At 40.1% G+C, this 11705-nt stretch overlaps 1 protein-coding gene across 3 annotated transcripts; it reads right to left on the bottom strand.

Annotated features, from left to right (window-relative positions):
- Positions 1-681: 681 nt before the first annotated feature.
- Positions 682-10393, bottom strand: hhatla (hedgehog acyltransferase like, a). Of its 3 annotated transcripts, none has more exons than XM_032566555.1 (13): positions 10220-10393; positions 9253-9380; positions 7077-7144; positions 6869-6982; positions 6260-6280; positions 5839-6033; positions 5030-5239; positions 4302-4473; positions 3281-3425; positions 3149-3184; positions 2859-3060; positions 2015-2156; positions 682-1839 (listed from the first exon to the last, which is right to left on the bottom strand). In XM_032566555.1, exons 2-13 carry the CDS (start codon positions 9356-9358, stop codon positions 1697-1699), a joined length of 1554 nt encoding a protein of 517 aa, XP_032422446.1. In that variant the 5' UTR covers positions 9359-9380; positions 10220-10393; the 3' UTR covers positions 682-1696. The 3 variants fall into 3 exon arrangements, with proteins under 3 accessions (XP_032422446.1, XP_032422447.1, XP_032422448.1); XM_032566556.1 differs by having other exon boundaries at positions 10216-10393; XM_032566557.1 differs by lacking the exon at positions 6260-6280 and having other exon boundaries at positions 10220-10392.
- Between the last annotated feature and the right edge of the window lie 1312 nt (positions 10394-11705).

The raw sequence follows: 11705 nt of genomic DNA on the forward strand, positions 1-11705 counted from the left end.
AATCTAATCAATAAAAATGGTCTAAATTTAAATTCCATTTCTAAACTGTATTCACTCAATTTGTAATATAAACATTTACTTACCTTACATGATTTAAATTACGTTTTTTTTAATATTCCGACTTTATCTTTAGACTCAACACACTAATATTTGTCAAACTATATGTAAGTCAATTGCAAAACATCAGCACAAGCAACTAATAGCCCGTATTTAACATGTCTCAATCCAGAATCCTCTCCCAGAATGCATGCTTAATTTCTGGAAGCTCTGACTGGTCAGTGCCGAATACAATTGAATAATATGAATAAAACAGTTTCACATATTTTACGGATAGACGGGGGTTTTTTTTGGACATTTGCATGTTTTTAATTGGCCGGACTGCATGTGAGAGCACTGCATGTATTTCAGGAAGATCCAGGAAATATGCAGAGGAGAACCGAGGCTGAAACGAAACTTAAAGACTTCAGATCCAATATCAAAATCTGTCAAAAGCTGCTTGTCTACCACAGAGTTATATTGTCATTGTGAGTGAAAAATAAAGTGCCGCTCTATCGTGTCTTTAAAAATTTTAGTGGCTAATACGCCCCAAAGACCTTTACAAAGTGAATGGTAAATCTTCAAAGTATTCATTTAGACAAGCAATAAGTCACTTGAGGTATTTATAACAAATTTACCTCGGAACAGGATGAAATAAATCTTTATTTCAGGACAAACAGTTAAATAAACAGCCATTCGCATGAAAGCACCGAATGACAAAACATATTACAGTCTTTATAAAGTTTCCCTCATTACCTTCCACATTGGAGACAAGCTGCAGGTTTTGTTGACACTCACTGAAAGACTGACCCAGGCTCTTTGTTTGCTCTATTGTCTACCAGAGCAAAGTGTGCGCCTGACGTGTGTGAGATGGTTGGAGGAAAGATACACCAATATTTATCAGTAATTTCCTGTGAAAAAAAAAACACCCTGTGAAGTGGAAAAAGGCAATCATCTTCTGCACGTGGTTCAAAGACTTAAATACATTCAGCATCCTAAGACATCCAATACATATCAACTATTAAAAACAAAAGTCTATCCGCTACTGTTACTAGTACAAATACATTACAATCATCTGAAAGCCTTGTGGAAGACCTCCACAGCACCCTTTGTTTGTGTTTCTTATTGCAGGTTTCTTTCAAGTTTCATTCCCTTTAGGTTTGTGATAATAGCCTCTGAAGCATCTAAAGGAAAAAAACAACAATATTTGAATAAAATAAACTATACTGCAGGCGATGAAAGGCAAGAATGTTCAAATCTGAGAATAATAAAACGGCAGAATACAAACTGAGCAAAGTAGCTGCTCATTTAAAAAAAAAAAACACTTTACCTATCCTCTTATTAATTGTTTTCTTTGCAAGGCTTGCGATCGGCATAATAAACGTTTGTTCAGATAAAATACAAATACAAAACATGTCAATCTTAGGTTTGTGCCAAAGTATGTTTACAATTATCTGCTGCAAGTGCACTTCAGGGTACTTTATGTCCAAAAATACTGACTCACTTTTGACAAGCAAAAGCTTCCGCCCTCGTGAACAATAAAGGTGCCAACCGGCTGTCACAGTCTAGTTCTGTTACAGTTGGCGAGGCTAACGATGAAACCTTGTCAGGGGCCTGCCATAGAAGTAAAAAATAAAAAATACAGTGGTTTTATGGTTGATTATTCAGCTTTGTCTTTGCCATCATCCACTGGCTTCACTGGGTCTGGATCCTCCAGCAGGGCCTGCTGGCGCTCCCTTTCCTTCACCAGCTGCACACCACAGTAAGTCACAAGCAGCACGGACAGGGTGGACAGAGGAAAACCTGAGGAATGAAAGTTTAGAAAAACGTAACAGGGAAGACTGAGATTACATTAAAGACTAGTCTCAAAGTAGCGCAGCATCAAGGTAAAGCTAAAAACCAAGGTACTGCACCCTTGTCCTTTTGACCTGGGATATTTAAGGCTTTTTACACATCTTTACCAGTGTGTTAGACCCACCTTTGAAAATAATCCTTCTGCCCACCAGCTTGGCAAACTCCAAGCTGTTCAGGGAAAGAACATTGTAGAGGACAATAGCCCAGAAATTGGCAGCGTTGAAGACACCCCTGATCCTACGAGACATGGCTTCACCCATAGCTCCCTACGTACCGAAAACAAACAGAAGTGACAGAAATGACTTCCTCAGATCTGACATGGTCAGATAAATAAAGAGCTACTGCATTTTAAAGCTGCGCATATGTAGCTTTTCTTAAAAAGATGGTTTTTGCATATCTATTGAAACTGTTGCTAGTATACGAGGCAGATAATCTGTGAGAAATCAGTCTTCTCCACCTTCTCCCTGAGCTACTATTCCACTGCTCCCTGTAAAAACAGCCAATCAGAGCCAGGATGTGGGTCGTAGAGTTGTTAATCAATCTCATGTACCTGCTGCTAAATGTGCTAATGGCAGAGAAATAACTTACTGTTATAGGAAAACGGTTTATCCACTGTCATAGGTGGCCATTCTAACTAGCCTAGCATTCACAACAGGCTCTGCTGAGCGGAAGAGTGATTGACAGCACTAAGACCCGCCTTCTGGCTCGGATTGGTTGTTTCTAGTAAGTACTGGCAGCACTGGAAAAAGGCAAAGGAGTTTGATTTCTTTACAGACCATCTGTCTCGTAGCATACTGTCACGACATTATGACAGTTTCAACAAACGTAAAAAAAAAAAATCTCACAAAAGTTACACACTGCACTTTCCAGAAGTTTTATTTATATTAATGGACGAAACTACACTCAAACAATAATATTATTGGACATTTTAATATATAGAAAGGGGTTATTTTTTGATCACTTCTCACCTCCATGATAGAAAAGGGTGGGATGGAGAAGAACTTTGCCACCCACAGCTCAAAGTTGAGGCCGAAGCAGTTGAAAAATGACCAGATGTAAACCAGCTCACACGGGCCCAGCCACAAGGTGGTGATGGCAAAAGTGCAGACTGTTGCAAGAAGTTCTTTAAAGATCTTGTCATGATTCTCGCCAATATAGTCATAGACATACCTGCAAAATTTCAACTCAGATTTTATACTGTCTCAAACGGAAATCGTATTATGTTACCAAACAGTCAGGTGTAAATCCAAAAACTCACTTGCACAACCAGTCGTTGATGCCTCTGTCAAAGTGCCTTTAAAAAAAAAAGAAGGAAAGACATTTGTTTTGTGCAACAGCTAAACAGTCACCTGATTTCTCAATAAGCAACTAAGGAGGAAGTGACACGTACGTCTCAGCAAAGACGTAGAGCATGGTGATACACTTGGGAGGCTGAGGCGGGTCAAGGTGGTCCAGTGTAGCCACAGTGTTGATGACACCAAACATTACAGCTGCTTTTATCCAGTCATACACCAGGTTGGAATAAGCCAGTCCCGCTACAAACATAGCAGATTAGACAATCTGTCAAAACATTACATTTCTATTCTGCTCAGTTTTTAAGGCGTTGAATTCGACTTTTGCTGAAATAAAATTTTTGTATGCCTTGAATTTTTTACAAAGCGCCACATTAACACCACAAACTTCGATATGTGGTTTTAACAAGCTAGTTTTAAAAAAAATGGCATGTTTCTATCTATCTGTATTTCCTCTGATGCCTCTAAATAAAACCCAGTAGAACCATAACTCTAAATTAAAACCAGTAGAACCAATTGGATTCAGAAGTAATCTAAAACAGAATCCAGTTACATGTAACTCTAATCTCACTTCACTAACAAACAGCTTCATATAGGCCAAAGCACCAGCAAACAGTTCAGGAAGAAAGGTAGGGAGAAGCTGAAAGCAGGATTGGGAGATAAAAACAATTTCCCAATCTTTGGACAGCCCGGAAAGCAATCCATCATTGCTTTCATATTCACCTGTGTGGTGAATATTCACCATTGGCATTTGGCTAATGGATAAGTTGTGTGTGTGTTTGACACAAGGTATGAATGCTGGACTTCCTGGTGCAATCGCTTGCAATGGAGGAGGAAGTCTGATCGGTCTGCGTCTAAGTCGGTGAATTAGGATCTTTCCAATGTGTCAATGCTGATCCAGAAATAGCCTGAAGTTTGCTTGGCGCACGGTTTGGATAGACAGCATATGTAGATAAATACCCTGCAGTTTATGGTTGTGACAGGATGAAATCTAAGTGGCTCTGTAGAGCGCAGCCAAACCGTGATGCTACTACTACTCTTGAAATGACATTCTGAGAACAAGATCAAGCAAGGATTTGTGCACAAGGTTTGTGTGGTAGTAATCTTTCAGTTGCTCACCCAAACACCAGTCAGACAGCTTGTTGACCAACTTCATGTCGCTGGGTATAGTCAAGATGTACAAGTAGTGGAAGAAGACGTCCACCACCAGAATAACTCCCAGGTGTAACAAGGCCTTGGTGGTGATGTTCCACATCTCCCTCTCCTTGCGGGTTAGCTGAGTGTTGTTAGCCTGTGGAGAAGCAATGTAAACACATAGAACATACTAGACTACACTGTAAGAAAAACAATCCATAAATTCTATGATAGAAATTGTAAATATCAGCAGTTACAGATCATAGAACCTAAAACATTATATTGCCATAGAAAATACCTTGAATTACCATAACTCAAGACACGTAAATTTCAAATAATTTTTAGTTAGGATCTGTAGAAAACACAGTTCTGAACTGTTAAAAGTGACATTTGCCCAAATATTACACCGTAATATCCTCTATGGCCATATTTACTACGATATAATTCTGGCAACCACAGCTGCCGGTAATTTACCATAAAGTGCGCTTTTTTTTTTTTACAGCGTATAATGTTAGAAACTGAAATCAATTTGGACAAGTGCTTAAGTCAACAAATGGTTTTTGTTCTAATATTACCAGTGCGTGACTGTGTCAATGACTGAATGTAGTGTGAAGCGCTTTTGGAGTCCTGTGGACTTGATAAGTAAGAATACCCATAAAGATTGCAGTAGCTAAATACCTCGGGTCAATGGATCCGCACATGTGCGACCTTACCTGGGCATGAAAACGGTCAAAAGTCATAATAGGTCCAAAGAAAAAGAACGGGAGGTAGAAGTTGTATTTCAGGAGGTCGGAGAAGGTGTAGTTGCCCTCTTTCCTGTCACAGTTCTCCAAGGCAAAGCTCATGCAGCGCATGATGCTGAAGCCACAGCCTCCATAGAACAGGATGTCTTGCAGGTCAAACGATCCGGTCACCAAGGTCTCCTACAGGGGGAGTCAGCCATTCCTGAGCTTCAGGCACAGAAACTTTATATTGGGTGCAGAGATGTTAGTGTATTGTCTCGTTTTATTGGTATTTGATGAACATGTTGACAGAACACAATTGAAGTTCTGTACAAAAACTGGAAACCACCACTTATTTCCTCACATATTGCAAACACGGTGCCAGACTTTCTTGTGTTTTTCTTAAATGAACTTGAGTAAAAATCACCTCAGAAGAACCTAAATTACTGTTCTTAAAGGGCAGCCGTTGCTGCTTGCTACACCACCATTAGTGTGTGAATGTGTGTGTGAATCACTGACTGCAGAGTGAAACTCACTGGGGAACTATGGACTTAATAAAGCGCTATACAACTACAGGCCATTTATCGTTTGAAGACCATTAAAAGTTTTACAAGAAAGTCCAGCTCCTTGGAAGCAAAGTATGTAGAAAAGAAGAGGTTGAAATCTTCCCCAGTGCTATCTGCAAAGTAAATGTTGTGTTTGGCATTATGCAAACAAATGGTATGTTAATCCTTCTTCTGTAAAACTGGCATAGTCAGTCATCTGTGTTAGGGAAGCCAAAGAGGAAACAGCCCACTCACCTGCCAGGAGTTATACGGCTCCAGCTTGATGGAGGCCAGTGTGCCCAGACCTGCAGCAAAGCACATCCACTTCTTCTTGACCAGGGCGACGCTGTACAATATGACGCAGTGGGACACAACCAGAGTCATGAAGGTCCAGCCCATGGTGACCAGGACGGCCAGCCCTCCGTACGCGGCAAAGATCAAGGGTCTGTGCTGCAGGGTGGGGGGGAAGAAAAACAAAAAACAGGCCAGCATTAAAGGGATGTTTTGACTCATTTATCTTCACTCCTAATTAAATGCCACACTACAAGTAGTGATGTTAGTAAAAAAAACAACAAAAAAAAACAGTTTCAAGGGGATTATGATAGAGGCGAGGAAAATGAAATCTACTGTCCTACAAGCAATTTAAAAAAGACATTCACGGGTTTATTAAAGTTACCTTACATCCATCAATACCAATCTTCACAGTAAGCATGTAACAAGACAAGAGACATCTTTAAAACATGGTCATTTGTTTTAAGTACCTCAAAAATAACAGTAGCAACAAAACCAGGCAAGCAAACATCTCAAGAGCGCAAGGTGCAGTTCAAGCTCCTGCGTCACCACGATAATATATCGAATCTTTGGTTATATCTGCAGCCCCTTTCAACAATGTTCATAAGTATGGAACCTTTTGAATGTCTTGCACTTGTTTATTGCTTTTGCAGATCAACCATGCTCAACAATATTTGGCTCTTTTGAGAGAGGGAATGTACAAAAAAAATGACTTTGTCAAAGTGAAAACTGATTCCTAAAAACAATGACCGTTCAACAACAAAAAATAAGTGATTGTATAAATATTCAGCCCCTCTAAGCATCTTACCTAATACCTGCTATGCACATCAGCACAAACCCAATCAAATCTGACTGACTGCATTCATTCGCAAGACAGATCATATGCAACACATACATTATGTACAGTCCACATACAATCAACAAAAGACGTGCAGACAAACCAAAGTGCCGTCTCAACGTCATTGCCTCTGCTCTGCAACACACTCCCACACACCTTTGGAGCGAGCAGGGTAAATATCTTGGCAAAGATCACGTGACCAGTGAGCGCAAAAAGGATATGATTGCGGAATGTAGAGAACCACATCATCCACTCGAAGTCCGCAACATCCTGTGAGGCGCAGAAGAAGAAGAAGAAGAAAGGTGCATCGGTAGCTGCTGCAACACCCACTCATATCTGTGCTTGCTGTGAAAGGAGAACTCACCATTTTCCTGCCAAAATAATGCCATCCTGGCTTCACACTTTCCTTAAAGGCCTTTCTGTTTATATTATCTGAATGAAGGGGCAGACAAGCACAAACATGAGTCGAGTAATTTCGCAAAAATGATCCCGCCGCTACTCAGACGTCCTGCAAGCGTCGGTCTGATTATTGGATTATCTGCAGTGTGAATTTAGTAATGTGAGAACCCATTCGGTCCATTAGATGATATCGAATGTTACATAACCCACTTCGGTGCTGAGCTTTCTATTTTTGAGGCGGGAACCTATAATCGTGAAATAATCTTGTTGGAGGAGATTAGTCTTCTATGAAGCCTGAAAAAAAAAACAACTTGCAGCATGTAAAGAAATAAAGTAAAATTAAAAAGAGAAACAGCGCTTGTAACATTTAGTTTCTGACTGGCTGGTGCTGGTGTAGCTTTTGCCCAATTACCCCAATGGCTGTGAAAAAAAAAAAAGACATAATGATGTGAGGGCAGGTCAGGGGGGGGGAAAGCCTCTTACTTCTTGGAGCAGAGCCAGACTTTTATTGCCAGTATACAGAGCTGCTGCAGCATGCAGACATGGACTGTGGAGACGAGGCAGGCAGTAAACCGTGAAGCAAAAAAGCAGGGGAAGATGACTGGCAGCAGGAAGGTGCCTTGACTCATCATCTGACAGCACAGACGGTGACAAACAGTACCAACCACCAGATTACGCTCGGTCCATTCTGATCCATGTGTTCAGGAGGAGCGTAAGAGGAGTTCTAGCATGTAAGAGACGGATTATTTGCACATTATACATTGAAAAATGTTTTCCCTGTTTTGAAGAAAAGAGCTGACCGTCTTTAAATTGTCATGACATTAATAAGAGCATGCAGCAGCGGTTCCTTTGGGTAAAATGGCCTCATTTCAATCTATTGTGTGAACTTTGGTCTACTTTTGGATTAAATTGATTGGGAAAGCTAAAATAGGTGAAGACCCAGTTTTTGAAAACAATTTCATTTGAAAAGAAATCCCACTTTTGTAGATTTTGCAGTTAAATTTATTTAAACGTTGTTTTACACCAGTGAGCAAGCTTGCCGGGCCACTTTCTAGAAAATTACCCGTACGCCTGTACAGAGCCTTAAAAAAAAATTATTCACATCCATTAAGCTGTTCCACATTTTGTCACCTTGCAACAAGAAACTTTAAATTTACTGGGAATATTTTGAGAAAGAAGAACACGAGCTAGTGCTCGTAACTGTGACATGGAATGGAAGTGATATTTTTTACAAGTAATCTAGAAAAATGAGGCGTGCATCTGTATTCAGCCGTCTTTTGCTGATACCCCTTTAAAAAAATCAAGTGCAAATAAATAATCTTAAGATATTGCCTTGGTTATTAAACGATCCGCCGTCAGGATGTAATATCCCGAGCTTTGGAGATCTCATGAGTCACTGTTAGAATTTGGCAAAACGGCAAAGAAACATAGCAGGACAAGGAGAGAAATAACCAGAGCGGCAGCCCAGAAAACCATGGCAACTCTGGAGGAGCTGCTGAGATCCATTTGTTAATAGGACAACTATCAGTCAAAAACAAATAAAAACTCCAAAAATCTGGCCTTCGTGGAAGAGTAGCAAGAAAAAAACGACTGCTGAAACAAAGCCACAGGTGCAACGCTGGTAAAAAAAATATTGCCAGCGGGTTAACAGAGGAATGTAATTGTGATGACTTCCTGAGCGTGGTTTGTCAGAAAGAGAAGGAGCTTCTTAAAGAGACAGAGACCCCATTTCAAGGTGTTAAATTGCTAAGGAAAAATTATTTTAAGTCATGTTCAATATATGCAGCATTATTATAACAACTGAATGTAACTTGATTGTGGTACAAAATGGTACTATGTGCATAGAAAATATATAATATCACCCCCTTATACATGAATGGCTATAATAGAAGAGCTTAGATCAAAGCAAGTGATTTAATGGCCAAGTCAAAGTCCAGACACTGACTCTCGTGTCAATATATCACACACAAAATAAATCCCAGTAAAATCCCTTGAAGTTTGTTGTAACTTGACAAAACATTGAACAGTCAAATTAGGGAATACAACAGCCCTCTAAGATTCCTGTGTGGGTTGGTGTGTGTGCGTGTGTGTGTGTGTGTTTGAGTGTTTTTCAATTCCCCCTGGAGGGGTTACACACTCACCACTGGAGGCTTCAAATATCCAACTGCCAGCCCATATCAGAGCCCCTGCGAGCACAGCAGAGTAGAGATACAGCTCATATCTGGGGAGAGCAGCCTTGATCCCCATGGCGAATCTGGGCGCTGGAGGCCTAAAAGTGTTGAGAAGTAGTTACAATAGCCCACCATGGTAACTGAGATCGAACCAACCCATATCATTTCTAAAAAGGGAACGTTCTCAAAGGGTTTGGGAGAGGAACTGACTCTACTGACAACCAATGAAAGAGCTGTTCATTTATTTTTCAATCCACGCAAGCTAAATTGAAATACAAAAATACCCCATTAAAAAAAAAAAAAAAGTATATTTTTAAAACGAAGTCCCACTTTACTAATAAACCTTTACGATCGAGAGACTGTAGACTTAAATGGGACTGAAAGAGGTCTGGCTCCTTGGAATCAGCACCGTCAGCTGCGCAACCCTACCTCTCCTTCCTATTTTAGCTCTCAGTCGCTCTGCCGTGCAGCGGGGCAGCTGCAGTGCTATGTGATCTGAGCCCCGCTGCATGGGGACTCACTTCACAGAATAATTAGCTCTGACTGGAATAACCAAGAATGGCGCATCGGGAGTTGGAAAACTGAGGACGGCTACTTTTTTTTTCTTCCCACGAGGAGAACAGCGACACTTGCGCCCTGCCTGCGCGTTCATCAAGTTCAATAAGCGCACTCTACCCTAAAAGGAGTTGGGCTAAAAACTCCGACGTGCCCGTGCCAATATGTGACCATGGCTGTGCGGGACCCCCAACAAAGTGCTCTGCATACAAATGAAGGTTTTTCTTTCTTTCTGTTTGTGTTTGTTTTTGTTTCACTGCACGACAAATAAAGACGCATGCGCCAACAGACTGCGATTGTTTGGGATCTCATTCCAATTCCTTGTAACAAATCGGATAACAATAAATAAATAAAAAAATTGTAAAAAATTACTCTTACCAACCTTGTGTCCGCTTTGCACAATCACGACTCTTCAATAAAGAGAAGAAGTGAGAAATGAAGCGAATGGCGGTCACTGCAGGTTCACTAATTCATCCGTCCCTGTGCGGGCTTGGCGCTCCCTGACACCAGCCAAGGCCGGTCAGGATGTTGCGGGCTCAACCGAAGGAGGAGGAGGAGGAGAGGAAGAAGAGGAGGAGGAGAGAAGTAGAAGGAGGAGGAGGGGGATATATTTATGCTTCACTATAGAACCGCATTGAGGGGTGGTCCACAACCAGCCCGTCAGCACCAGAGCGAAACACTCTGAGCAGGGTGGTGGATTGCATCCAGTGCAGTAACAGCAGCTCTAATCAAAAACGAATCGCTAAGCAAACGGTGATGGATTTAGACGCGATTGGATATTTGAGCAAAACAAAGGAAACAAAGCAATGAAACATAGAAAGCCTGGGTCTTGCGGAAAACAAACGTGGTCTTTATTTTTTGTTTTACTCGACTCATTTAGCCGTTTTCTTGTACTCACTTTAGTCATTTATGCAGTGGCGCGACGGACATGGGCGCTACCTTAGAGAGGGCGCCAAAACAAAGGTGTATAAATGATTTCTAGTCAGCATTTACTGTATTTAACAGCTGCTGTTAAATACAGAAATTATGTGATTTATAAGAGCGGGTGGCACGCCTATAATGTGTTTGCTTACACCTCGGAAAGTCCAAAGTTGACGCATTTATGCAATTTTGTGACTCAAAAAAATAATTTTTAATTTCTACGCACTATTGTACTGTACTTAGATAAGGTGTTGAAGATTTCTTCTGTATTTATTTTTTGTTGCTATTAAATGATTCAGATCATAAAAAAATGTATCAGACAAGAATAACTAAATACCAAACCCTGATCCAAATTCAGATCCATTTGTTATTGATCCTAAATCATAACAAATTAATTTAAATAAATTCGCTATGTATTAAGAAAAGTTTTACAATTAGTCTACATTTGAATATAAATTTTTATTCATTTGTTATTGGGGAATTTTTTTAAAGTAAATAATAAGTCTTTAATCGTGAAATAGAAAGTTGTGCCAAATATATTCAGCTAAAAACATACCCCCAGCCACCAGATGTTGACTTTAAGCATCTGTACACTTGTATTATTCAGCGAGGAAATGATCTAAAGCATTTCAGAATGGCTAAAATAAATAAATAAATTAATTAATTAAAAATAGGGGGTTCTCGTTAAAGTTGACTTCAAATCCAAGAGTAGGCTTGCTTCATGTTTTTATCACCACAAATGCTTGATAATGGTTGTTACTACCGAGTGAAAATATATATACATTATATATAAAAAAGAAAAACAGAAAAACTCTGCAATTATTAGTCCTGGTGAAATTTTATACTTTTAGTTATTCACATATTTGTCAAGCTTAATGTAGAAGCAGACCCCTTGCTCATATGTGTCTCATGTTATTGACAGGCCTGTTTAATGATTTATTAATTGG

Source organism: Xiphophorus hellerii, chromosome 6, assembly GCF_003331165.1.
Source record: "Xiphophorus hellerii strain 12219 chromosome 6, Xiphophorus_hellerii-4.1, whole genome shotgun sequence".
Taxonomy (NCBI): domain Eukaryota; kingdom Metazoa; phylum Chordata; class Actinopteri; order Cyprinodontiformes; family Poeciliidae; genus Xiphophorus; species Xiphophorus hellerii.

Excerpts from the sequence above, each read along its gene's own strand:
- hhatla (XM_032566555.1), bottom strand. The coding sequence starts at position 9,358 with ATGGGGATCAAGGCTGCTCTCCCCAGATATGAGCTGTATCTCTACTCT. Across the intron at positions 6,983-7,076 it reads ATTATTTTGGCAGGAAAATG|GATGTTGCGGACTTCGAGTG; the intron begins GTGAGTTCTCCT and ends TGCGCCTCACAG. Across the intron at positions 5,240-5,838 it reads AGCCGTATAACTCCTGGCAG|GAGACCTTGGTGACCGGATC; the intron begins GTGAGTGGGCTG and ends CTCCCCCTGTAG.